We start from the raw sequence: 12,123 nt of genomic DNA, 5'->3' as shown, positions 1-12,123 counted from the left end.
AACATATATTATATTATATTATATTTACATTTATTTCTATTATTATAAATAAAAAATAATTACTATATACATTGAAAAAAATTATTTTTATATTATAAATTAAATTTGTTTAAATACATTAAAATTATTATAATAAATTTTAATCAAAATAATTTTTTTATTTTATATCCAGTGTACAATATGATAAGTCTTTTTTCCAACTCTAAGTAATGTTATATTATTACTTAATATATGTATTCCAGGTACGACAACTTCTTCCATATTTGTAATTTTTTGATAATTAATGTAGAATCCACCAGCTCCAATAATTCTTCTTGCATCATAATCTGATTTAAAACAGTTTGCTTTCATAGCTAATTCATAAACATTAATACCTGGTTCAGAAAGAAGTTCTATTAAATTAGCACCTTCTAATATTTGTACCAATTCATTTGCACTCATTTTTGCTAAAGAATCAATTGATTTATCATAAAGAATAGCAGATGCTCTTTTTGCTGCAATTAATCCTGCTTCTATAATAAAAAAAAAATATTGCATAATAATTAACATAAAAATAAAAATAGTTTTATCATTATATTTCTTACAAATTCATTATATTTATGATATCATTTAAAATTAATAAATAATAGAAAAATTAATAGTTTTTTATTAGTCTAATTTAAATCTGTAACTTATATAAATAAAAATTTGTTTTATTTTCTTACCTCCATGAACTAATATTGTAACTTTCTCAGCTAGATTTCTTTGTGCTATTCTCAGTTCTGGTTTTTTAAAATGCTCTTCTATAATTCTTTTAATTTTATGTAAAGGTAAAAATGTAAAGAAATGAAGAAATTTTTCTACATCAGCATCTTCTACTCTCATAAAATATTGATATAATTGAAAACTAGAAGACTTTGTAGGGGATAGCCAAACTGCATTGCCTATAGATTTTCCAAATTTTTTTCCACCTTCAGCTGTGATTAGAGGTAATGTCAATCCATAAACTTGATTTTTAGTATATTTAGTAACTAAATCATAACCAGATATTATATTTCCCATTTGATCTTGACCTCCAACTTGAAAATTACAGTTATATGTACGTTGTAAATGAAGCCAATCATATCCTTGAAAAATTGGATAAGTAAATTCTGTAAAACTCATCCCATTATCAGATTCTAATCTTGCTCGTACAGATGTACGACCAAGCATTGTACCCATTCTAAAATATTTTCCGATATCTTTGATAAATGATAATAGATTCATGTCTTTATACCATTGTAAATTGTTTAATATTTTTATAGGAATTAAATGATTATGATTTTTACAAAAATATTGTGTATGGTTTCTAATAATAGTTTTAATATCATTTTTTATACATTCTAAATTTTCTTTAAGTATAATTTGATCTATTTCAACACGCTCTTTTTTTCTATAACTTGGATCACCAATTAAACCTGTTGCACCTCCTAATAGAATAATTACTTCATGACCACAACGTTGCCAATATAAAAGGTTGATAAGAATTAACAAATTTCCTATATGCAAACTGTCTGCAGTTGGATCAAATCCAGCATATATACATTGTGGTGGGCTTTTCCATAATTTTTTTATATCATTCCTAAAATTTTATTTTGTTTTTATCATTAAGATAATTATATCAATCAAGAAAAATAAATTTAGGATATAATATAATGATATATAATGATATCAAATATGTATCAGGACACATTTTTTAGAATTAGAAAATATTAATGTATCATTTAAGTCTTCGAAAGGATAGATTAATGATGTATACGAATAAAATGAAAATAATTAAAAAAATATATATTATATATATTAAAAATATATATATTAAAAAATAAAACTGAACAAAAAAACTTTAAAATTAGAAAAAAATATATAAATATTATAATTTTAAAAACATTATATAAAAATATATAATAATATGTAATATACCATGTAAGGTAGTACATAATTTACGCATCACGTGCAATTTTTTTTTATGATAATTTCAATAAATTGATAATTCTTACATGCAAATATCAGGAAAAACGTCCTCATACAATTGTCTGTTCTCGGCATCTAAAATATATTTTGCAGAATGTAATCTTCGATTATTTAAACACTTTACAAACGGACGTAACCTCATTAAGTTGTTCATTTTTAATTCTTCGTGTTTAAAAAAAATGAAATTGATAGAATAGAAATTGATTTTAATATTAAATAGAATAGAAATTGACCTTAATATTAATTGTTTATTTAGGCATTCTGTTTTAAAAATATTTTAATTATGAAATTTAACTAATATATATTTAAAAATATAACCATAAAACTAATTCTTTATTTAACTTAACAGATAATGATATAATTGTGATATAAAATATGAATAAAATAGAAATCCATAATAAATTAATCTATCAATTTACAAATTTATTTATTATAATATACTTTCAATAATTCTAAATATTACTTTAATATTAATAAACAAATAATAATATATTGATGCGTTCAGTTTTCTTTTTTGATAAAAAAAAATAAATTTTTCAATAACAATTCATAAATAAAAATAATAAAAATTATTCACGAAAAAAGATTAATACAAGATAATAATAAAAAAATTCGATTATAATAAAATAAATTTTCTTTTTCATTAATTTACTGTATATGACACACACACACCCACACACACACACACACACACACGCGCGGAGAGAGAGAGAGAGAGAGAGAGAGAGAGAGAGAGAGAGAGAGAGAGAGAGAGAGAGAGAATAAATGTAAATATTCATATAAAATATAATACTACATTTTGCAAAAGAAAATTAATAGATCTAATTATAGTTAATTTTAATAGATTTAATACAATCATATTATTATTAATCATATTATTATTTAAACATTATTATAATTTCGGATGCTCATCATCAAATGTAAATTGAATTTTACATAATAATAACTTTGTTGCTCAATGAAAAATCATTGTGTCATAAAAACTTGAACTACTTCAAAATGAAATTTCTTTTCAAACCATTCTATTATTGGTTGTTTTATATGTAAAAAATATCTTTCTTACATTACAGAAAATCACTTTAAAAATAATCATATCATTATCAACTTATGATAGATTTTCATGTAACAGTTACTATATTAATTTACTTGTTAATACTATATATTTGGAACGTAAGCAAAACACTAAAAAGGAGCAAAATATTATTATGGCGGTAAACTATTGGGCGTTGTTCTTAACACCTGTTGCTTTTTCTTGTATTCATGATTTGAATCAATTTTTGATTTAAAGTTTAAATAAGATTTAAATTATTTTTATTTAAATCATGATAGAGCGAGGTAAGTTTCAAAAAATTATTCAAATACTTTTTTATTTCTATTACTTACTAAAAGAATTTTGTATATTCACTTAAAATAAAAAATGAAAATAGATTAATAAAAAAAAATGATTAATTTTTTCTTATTTTATTTTTAAATATGTAAATAATTAAGTAAACACGCCATTTTGAAATTCAGATTTATTTGACAGTTCTCTTTATCTTTTTCTGTTGTGCTACTATTTTTTTTCTTTCTTTTTTTATTAGTAATTATAAAAAAGGTTATGTATTTTTACATAAAGTAATTTTAAAAAATTTATCATGTTTTAAATATAAAAATAATTTTGAAATATAAATTTTTAGGTTATACATATTTATATTTTATATTTTCTTAGGTTTAATGTTAAAAAATTTTATATGAGTTTTAAAATAATATTTCAAATATCTATAATTTTTATTAAGTAATTATTTTTCTATAAATAAAAAATGTTTTATTATATATTTTATTTTTGTATTTAGAAATTAGCAATGGGTAAAAGTGAAGAAAAAAACGGAAACACAATACAAGTAGGAGAATCTACCTTTCTTACAAAAACATCAAGCGAAGCTAGTAAGATGTTAGAAGCTGCTTTATTACAAATGGATGACATTATTTCTGGTAAATTATATATAATATTATTTTGAATTAATTTAATATATCAAATATATAATTAATGTATATAAGAATATATAATTAATTATTTCTTAAATATTTTATTAATATATATAATAATTTTTTAATTTTTTAAGAAAGAAATTAGTAATAATATTACATAGTAATATTATTGACATATCTATAAAATATATAATAATATTGACATATCTATAAAATTATTAAAATTATAATATAATATATTAATATATATATAAAATGTTAGGTGTATGTACTGATAGCAATAATGAAGGCAATACAGAATGGAAGGATTCTGTCAAAGAAGCAGCAAAAAATCTTGTGACAGCAATTAAAAATTCTCCAAGTCCTCCTTCTCCTCCAGATACAGCCACTACTGAAATTTTATTGCAGTGGATGCAATTGGTAAACATTTAGAACTTCAATTATAGATATAACTAAATTGATTTCATAAAATATGCAATTAATGCATATTAAATATCTTAATATATTTTATTTATAACTTGAAAAAAAAGTTTATTAAATAATTTATTAAGTTTATTAAAATAAGTTTATTATCAAATACATTTTTATGTATCAATTCTTGTGTTTATTTCCAATTATAATTAAATTAAATATATTTTCAATATTAATTCTTCTAATATTTTTATAAGTATTCTATGTTTAAAATACAAGATGAGAGATACATAACAAGCTGTTTCTTCTTTATATTATTGCAGATAGCAACTTTTTTTATTTTAATTAAATAAGTAAATACTAATCATTAATATTAATAACTAATCATTTCATGGGTATTTATAAGAAAAAATATACTTTGTTTATAAATCAAACATTATTCAAAAGATTTTAACAATATCAATTTATTTAAAAAAATGATTCTTAACTTGTATAATGTTTATTTTTATTATTTTTCCAAAAAAATTTTAATATTATGCAAAATATAAATAAATATAAATATATATATATATTTCAAATAAATATAATTAAATAGATAAGCTAGAAAAAATAAAAAATTGTAGTATATTATAATGAAAAAAAAAATGAATATTATATTATTTCTTTAAATAATTAAAAAAAGAATTTTTTTAATGATTTACAAGAAAACAACTTTTCACATGTATATTATATTAAAATTAAAATTTAATTTTACATTATATATTATAAACATTTAAATTTTAATTTTTCAAGAAATATTTATATTTAAATAATAATAATAATAATGATAATAATATAAATTAATTTAGATTCTTATATGCGCAATAAAAAAATTTGATTAATAAAATTTTAATATTATATTAAATAAAATTTTAATATTATATTAAGTATTATAAAAAAAGAAAAGAATGATCTATGTATAGATTACGTCACGTGACGTTATGGCTCTCATCTTGAGAAATTTTAGAATGGTAATTTTAGTATCTTAGAAAACCTCGACGTGATTGTTTTACTAATTTCATTTTTTTATCTTATAATTTTATTTGTGATAATCTAGTTTATAAAAGTATATGAAAATAATTAAAAAAATGCCGAAAAATGTGTAACCAAATATAACAAAATTTGTTTATATTATTAAAAATAGAGAATTATGAACGAAATAGAGAAAACGCAAGAAATCCTATTAATAATTCTTTCATTTGAAAAAATTCAATAAAATACAAGTCGTAAACGAAATTTTTAATTATATATTATATCTAATTAAAAATAATTTATAATTAAAAATATCTATTTAAAAAGAATTTTTTTATTATTATTTTAAACATTGTTTAATTAAATGAATTTCATATAAATTTATATCAATTTTTATATATTGTAGTGTAAATAATTTTTTTGTTCTCTTTCTTCCTATTTTAGATAAAATTATTTTAATTTGAATAAAGATATTAAAAATAATAAAAGAAATTATGAAAAGTTTTTCAAATAATTAGTTATATTAATAAATTTATTTAGATTTAAATTTATTGAAAATTATGTCAAGATCAAAACAATCAAATATTAATTGGACTCCTTCAGAAGATTATGATTCTTCAGAAACATCAAATTCAGAAAGAGAAGATGAGTTTGCAAATATTAATCTTTTTGAACATCAAGTACATGAATCTGGCAATTGTTCTTGCCAGGTATAAATAAGAAAATATTTAAAAATAATATAAAAATTATTTACAATTTGATTTTTAATAATTTTAAATATTATAATATAATAATTTATATAAATTTATATAAATTTTATATTACAATTAAAATTTAATAATTTTTAATATTGAATTAATTAAAAATCAAATTATAAATATTTTTTGTATTATTCTTAAAAAGATAAATTTTTATAAAATATTAATTTTTTAAAAATATAAAATTTTAATTTCATAAAAATATTTAAAAGAATCATATTGTTTTCTTAGAATTGTCCATTAGGTTATGCTAAAATGATAGCTCTGAGAGGAAGTGTACCTAATCTATGTACATCTACGAACTTAACACATGTTGGAACTCTTCCATCATTCTGTTCTGCAGTATATGATATGAGGTCTTTGAATTTTTATTTTTTTATTATTTTTAAATTTAAAATCACTGATTTTATAACATGATTGAACAGCTTTTGTTCAAAAATCCATAATTGTCAAGGAAATAAACAATATAAAGGAAATCAAAACAATCAATATTTAAAATTAGGGAAAAAGCGACAATTAAGGAATAGAATAGAACATGAACAAAAAGCTAAATCACAATCAGATCTTTCTTTAAGAAGACGAGAATTTTCTTCTTGTTGCTCTCTTCAATATTTACAAGACATTCAAAAATGGAATGAATGTCAAGCAAAAACTGAGGTATATTAATAATGTAACAAAAAATATTGAAAAATATTAATAAATATTAAAATAATGTTTAAAATAATATATTTAATATTTGATAAAATATTTAATACTTTAAAATAATTATGAATACATATTTATACTTATATTATTTTACTTATTATTGTATTCATTATATTATTGTATTTATAAATTTTAAAAAAAAGAATATATGAGATTAATATTTTTAATAATTTTATTATTTAATTTTATACAACTAAAATATAGAAAGTTAAAATATCAATGTTTAATTTCTTAATATTTAAATTTATATACATATAATATAACTAATATAAATAATATAATTATATAGGAACGTTTAAAAAAGTTAGAAAATGAACGTGGAACATTACGTATGGAAGTATCAGTTTTATCAGAACAAGTAGATGCACAATCTAGTAAAATCCAAGAATTGGAAAATATGCTTAGAGAAAAGAAAGATTCTCTCAGAAGAATGGAAGAAGCATTACAAAAAGTAACTTTATTATTTTATTTTATATTTTATATTATATATTTATTTTTTTTCATTTTGTTTCAATGATTTCAATTTTAGGAAGTACTTTCAAGAAGTGCTTTGGAAACACAAAAATTAGAACTCTTGAGTTCTTTATCAGAAATGAAACTTAGACAAGCAAGTTTAGAACATGAAAATCTTGCACTTCGTAATACAAGTCCTATATCAAATGTAAGTTCTATATCAAATATGTGAATGTACATAAAATTGAAATATTTTTTTATAAATGAAATATATGTATATATAGTTATATATTAAATTTGCAATAAAAATAAAAGAATACATCATTATTATTAATTTATTACAGGGAGAAAAATTTGGAAGGCATACCACTCAGTATAGTAGTCTTCCTAGGCCACCGAGTTCTTCAAAGAAAGGTGTAGTGTTCGGTAAGGTACCCAGTTTAATTTCTGGAGCACACACAACAGTACCATTGGCCATTAAAGGAGCCTCCGCGAGATGCCTGTCTGCGCCTACTCTAGGTTGCGATTCTTCCTCTAAGCATGCATTTTTAAATGTTTTCAATAAAAAATAATATATGACAGGCAATCGTGGCTGATAATTTTTAATTTAGTCTATGTCAACATTGAATTAATTAAATTTTATGTTGATTTTTGCATGAAAATTTTGATTTCTCTTTTTTTTTTAATTTATTTTCCTTATAATAATATCATTTATTTCAAACATTGATATGTTTTAAAAAATTATTATTTATTTGTTTTTCTTTTGAATTATGACATTTGCAACATTTTAATTTTTGAATTTAGTTTGATGCAATAAAATTTATTCATTATTTATTTTTTTTGTTTTAGCTGAAAAAGAAAAAACAATCATAGGAGATTCAAATTCTCAAATAGCATCGATTGCTCAAAAATCTTTACTGGAACTTTCAATGGAAGAAATTGAAGATTGGCTCGCAAATTTAGGATTAGAATGTTATGCGGGCGAATTGAGACGATGGGGTGCTACTGGATCAAAATTATTAGACTGCTCACAACAACAATTAGAAAAAGAATTAGAAATTAAAAATATTCTTCATAGGAAGAAATTATTATATGCAATAGAATCCGAAAAATTTGATGGAGCTGAATTTCTTGGATCAGATAAGGTATTTTTTATAATTTTATATTGCATGATATTAAATGCATTATATATATATAACTTATAATGAGATATCATGAGATAAAAATATTTTTTACAATTTTATTACTTTATTATTATTTTATAATTTATAATGATATAAATATTTATAAAATTATAGATGGATAATACTGCAGTTTTACGATGGTTAGATGATATTGGATTACCACAGCATAAAGAAGCTTTCCAAAATGGTAAAGTTGATGGTAGAATGTTACATCGACTTACTACTGAAGATCTTTTAAATCTTGGAGTTACTGCACAATTACATGCTGCAAGTCTTAGACGAGGAATTCAGGTAACATTAAATTTATTTATTTTAAATATTATAATATCTATAAATTAAATATAATATAATCATTTAAATAAATTTAAATTTAATAATAATAATGAATTAATATAAATACTAGATATTTAATAACATTAAAAGTTGACATTAAAAGAATAAAACAATTTTATAGATTTTACGAGAACTAAATTTTGAATTTGATAATCTTGAAAGAAGATCGACAAATGGAAACGGAGCAGATGGTGATAATGTTCGTCTTTGGACAAATCATCGAGTAATGGAATGGCTCAGAGTAGTTGATTTAGCGGAATATGCTCCAAATATGAGAGGATCTGGAGTACATGGAGGTTTGATGATTTATGAAGGCAGATTTACTTCAGAATTATTGGCCACGTTACTTAGTATTTCTCCAGGAAAAACTCTTCTTCGTAGACATTTAACTACACATTTCAATCAAATTCTTGGAAGAGAAGTCGTACAAAGAAAAAGAGAGATTGAGAATACTCCTGGATTCATTCCACTTACACTTACCGCTCGTTTAAAGGTAATTTCTATTATTTTAAAATGTTAATAATAGTTTATTTTGATAAAAAACCAAAATATTAAATATCATAAAGTATTAAGATACATCTTCATCAACAAATTTACAAACATTGTTTTACAAGTCTTTTCATAAACATTGTTAACAATTTCATAAATAATTGTCCAACATCAATCTTTAGTTTCTTGAGAAGAATCGATTCGTTAATTGTTTACTATATATTTGCTATTCTTGAAAAATTGACACTTGAAAAAAAAATATTAATAAATTAATTAAAAAATCAGAATTTATAAAAAAATATTGAATAATTCGTGAACAATTTCTATATAGGTCATAAATAGAGATTTAAAAAAATTTTATTTCATTTTAATCATTTGTATTATAAATAATTTAAATTAATAATAAATTATATTTAGTTTTTTTATTTCATTTAGAAAAATCCAATGAGAAGAATGTAATATGAATTTAAAATATAAATTTAAGTTTATAGAGATTATATGTATAGTTATGAAATATGAGCTAATAATGTTCATGAAATGTTCATTAGAAAACGTTTTTTTAATTCTACATTATAAGAATATGAACAATATTACAGATTACGAATAATATATAAATAGATAAGCAAATATTTAGAAAATTTTTAGGAAATTTAATTCTCATATTGTTTGTGAAAAATTTACGAATTCTGGTGAAGATATATCTTTACATTTATAAATTCTAATTTTGTCCTTAAATTAAATTACAATTCAATTAATCTAGGTACCTAAGAAATCTCAGTTTACTTTAAAGCGCAAAAAAAGTAAAAATGAAGCAGATTATGGTAATCTGGTCTGTCCTCTGGAAATTTCACCTCCAGGTACTCCATCGACCCCTACTTCAACACCAGGCAGTCCTAATTTGAATTCACCAACATTTTAACAATCACAAATCATAGTCTTGTAAGTCTAACTTGACTAATATTAATTCTTTCATTCTTCATTACTTCTTTTATTTAATATTTGATTTATTTAATATTGATAATTTAATTCTATATTAGATATTTTATCATTTTTTATTTTATACAAATTATTATATTATACATTATATATACATTATTATATTATACATATATATAACATATCATCTATTTTTATTAATTATAATAATAAAAAATAATAATAATAATTAAAAATAGATATATTGTATATTAACATATAATTTATTTTATTTTATTTAATAAAATAATGATTGCATAAATTTATTATAAAAATATGGATTAATATAATGATATAATTGATATCCGTTTTTCGAATAATAAATTAATTAAGAATTCATATGAAACTAAATGATAAATTGAATTACTTATATCGAAATACGAATAAACGAAATGCTATTATTATTAAGTTTTAATATTATCAATACTATATTGTTAACAAATTTTATCACTTATCTATTTACTCATTTTATATATTTCATTATATAATCATTTATCAAATTTCTATTCATTTATTTATGCATTATTTTTAATATTATAGATTATTATATATTATAATATTTATTCAAATTAATTAATTTTTTTCAGAATCAAAAGATAATAATCAGAGAAGAATGATTGGTTGCATTTGAAAAATGTAATTGCACCTATACATAAAAAAAGTATTCTGGGGACCATCATTTTATCTCTTTAGTTTAAGTCTTATTATTTAATTTTGAATAATGAAATATTGAATAATGAAAATAACCATTTAAAAATAAATATAGTAATTGCAAAAAAATAATTCTTTTTAGAAATATTTACATTTACATTTTATTTATTTATTATGATATACACAGTAAAAACTAAATTGGTAAAAATTGAATAAGACTTAACTATGTAAAAATATGAATAATTAATGTATTTATAAAAAATAAACAATAAAATGTAAAGTGTAAACAATAAATATATATTATGTTTACACTAATATTATGCAATAACAACTGAAATCATGATTTTTATATGTCATATTTCAAATGAACAATTTGTACAATATGTACATTACATACAATACATATGTACATTGTCAATTTTTGTAAGTGGTCTACAATTATATTATCTTTGTAATTTTATTATATATTCAATTATATTCAAATTTGTATTCTTATACATATAACTAGGTTATTAAATATATTAATTATCCAAAATTTTAAAAATTGTGTATATAGAGTAATTTTTTTCATAAATCTATTGAAGTTTTTGCATATTATTGAAACAAGAAATATTTATATATTTTATATATTATTTATTAAATGTTTTTATTTTTAAATATATATATAAATTATATTATTTATATATATAAAATTTTAAATTTATTAAATATAATATAATATAAATAAATCAATAATCTATTTCAAAATTTAATTATAAATCATATAATTATTTTCTAAAAGTGAATTAAAATCTAATAAAAATCAATAAAACAAAATTAACTAGTTATCAACAATATAATTAAATTGTTAATTATTAATAAAATATTATTAATAAAATAATTAATAAAATAACAGATGTTAATTATTAATTTCTTGATACTTTAAAAATAAATATATATTAATATAATAAAAATATAATAATATATTTTTTTAGTTTTAACTTATAAATCATTAAAAATAATAATTCAATAAATTTATCTTTTATTATTTTTAATGTTTTATTTGTAGATAATTATAATAGATAAGATAAGATATTTATAAAATAAAATTGTATCACTTTAATTTAATAAAATTTATACTATATCAATATTTAACTAAATAAATAAAAACCACTCACTAAAAACCACAATTCAGTTTATAAGAAAAAATAAAATAT

The 12,123-nt window shown here is 19.5% G+C and overlaps 2 protein-coding genes across 15 annotated transcripts; one reads left to right on the top strand and one right to left on the bottom strand.

Annotated features, from left to right (window-relative positions):
* Positions 1–67: 67 nt before the first annotated feature.
* On the bottom strand, positions 68–2,705 carry LOC107997794 (tyrosine--tRNA ligase, mitochondrial). Of its 5 annotated transcripts, none has more exons than XM_017056636.3 (4): positions 2,016–2,699; positions 705–1,600; positions 408–512; positions 68–326 (listed from the first exon to the last, which is right to left on the bottom strand). In XM_017056636.3, exons 1-4 carry the CDS (start codon positions 2,141–2,143, stop codon positions 163–165), a joined length of 1,293 nt encoding a protein of 430 aa, XP_016912125.1. In that variant the 5' UTR covers positions 2,144–2,699; the 3' UTR covers positions 68–162. The 5 variants fall into 5 exon arrangements, with proteins under 5 accessions (XP_016912125.1, XP_061931186.1, XP_061931187.1 ...); XM_062075202.1 differs by having other exon boundaries at positions 68–512; positions 2,016–2,151; positions 2,453–2,677; XM_062075203.1 differs by having other exon boundaries at positions 68–512; positions 2,016–2,151; positions 2,642–2,666.
* Positions 2,706–2,990: 285 nt separating this feature from the next.
* LOC107997864 (liprin-beta-1) lies at positions 2,991–11,471 on the top strand. Of its 10 annotated transcripts, none has more exons than XM_062075193.1 (13): positions 2,991–3,324; positions 3,822–3,960; positions 4,220–4,377; positions 6,369–6,493; positions 6,563–6,794; positions 7,132–7,293; positions 7,372–7,503; positions 7,640–7,721; positions 8,145–8,440; positions 8,594–8,770; positions 8,934–9,305; positions 10,062–10,158; positions 10,864–11,471. In XM_062075193.1, exons 2-13 carry the CDS (start codon positions 3,831–3,833, stop codon positions 10,905–10,907), a joined length of 2,007 nt encoding a protein of 668 aa, XP_061931177.1. In that variant the 5' UTR covers positions 2,991–3,324; positions 3,822–3,830; the 3' UTR covers positions 10,908–11,471. The 10 variants fall into 10 exon arrangements, with proteins under 10 accessions (XP_061931177.1, XP_061931175.1, XP_061931176.1 ...); XM_062075191.1 differs by having other exon boundaries at positions 7,640–7,814; XM_062075192.1 differs by lacking the exon at positions 10,864–11,471 and having other exon boundaries at positions 10,062–10,240.
* The last annotated feature ends 652 nt before the right edge of the window (positions 11,472–12,123 follow it).

Source organism: Apis cerana, linkage group LG5 (genome assembly GCF_029169275.1).
Source record: "Apis cerana isolate GH-2021 linkage group LG5, AcerK_1.0, whole genome shotgun sequence".
Classification (NCBI taxonomy): domain Eukaryota; kingdom Metazoa; phylum Arthropoda; class Insecta; order Hymenoptera; family Apidae; genus Apis; species Apis cerana.
This window is presented reverse-complemented; position numbering and strand designations above follow the sequence as displayed.

What these genes read in the sequence shown, in the direction of transcription:
- LOC107997864 (XM_062075189.1), top strand. Translation starts at nt 3,831, where the DNA reads ATGGGTAAAAGTGAAGAAAAAAACGGAAACACAATACAAGTAGGAGAA. An exon ending in TGGAAGAAGCATTACAAAAA is followed by an intron (nt 7,294 to 7,371) that starts GTAACTTTATTA and finishes TTTCAATTTTAG; the next exon opens with GAAGTACTTTCAAGAAGTGC. An exon ending in GTCTTAGACGAGGAATTCAG is followed by an intron (nt 8,771 to 8,933) that starts GTAACATTAAAT and finishes ACAATTTTATAG; the next exon opens with ATTTTACGAGAACTAAATTT.
- LOC107997794 (XM_017056635.3), bottom strand. Translation starts at nt 2,143, where the DNA reads ATGAACAACTTAATGAGGTTACGTCCGTTTGTAAAGTGTTTAAATAAT. An exon ending in GTTTTTCCTGATATTTGCAT is followed by an intron (nt 1,601 to 2,015) that starts GTAAGAATTATC and finishes ATAAAATTTTAG; the next exon opens with GAATGATATAAAAAAATTAT. An exon ending in TACAATATTAGTTCATGGAG is followed by an intron (nt 513 to 704) that starts GTAAGAAAATAA and finishes TTTTTATTATAG; the next exon opens with AAGCAGGATTAATTGCAGCA.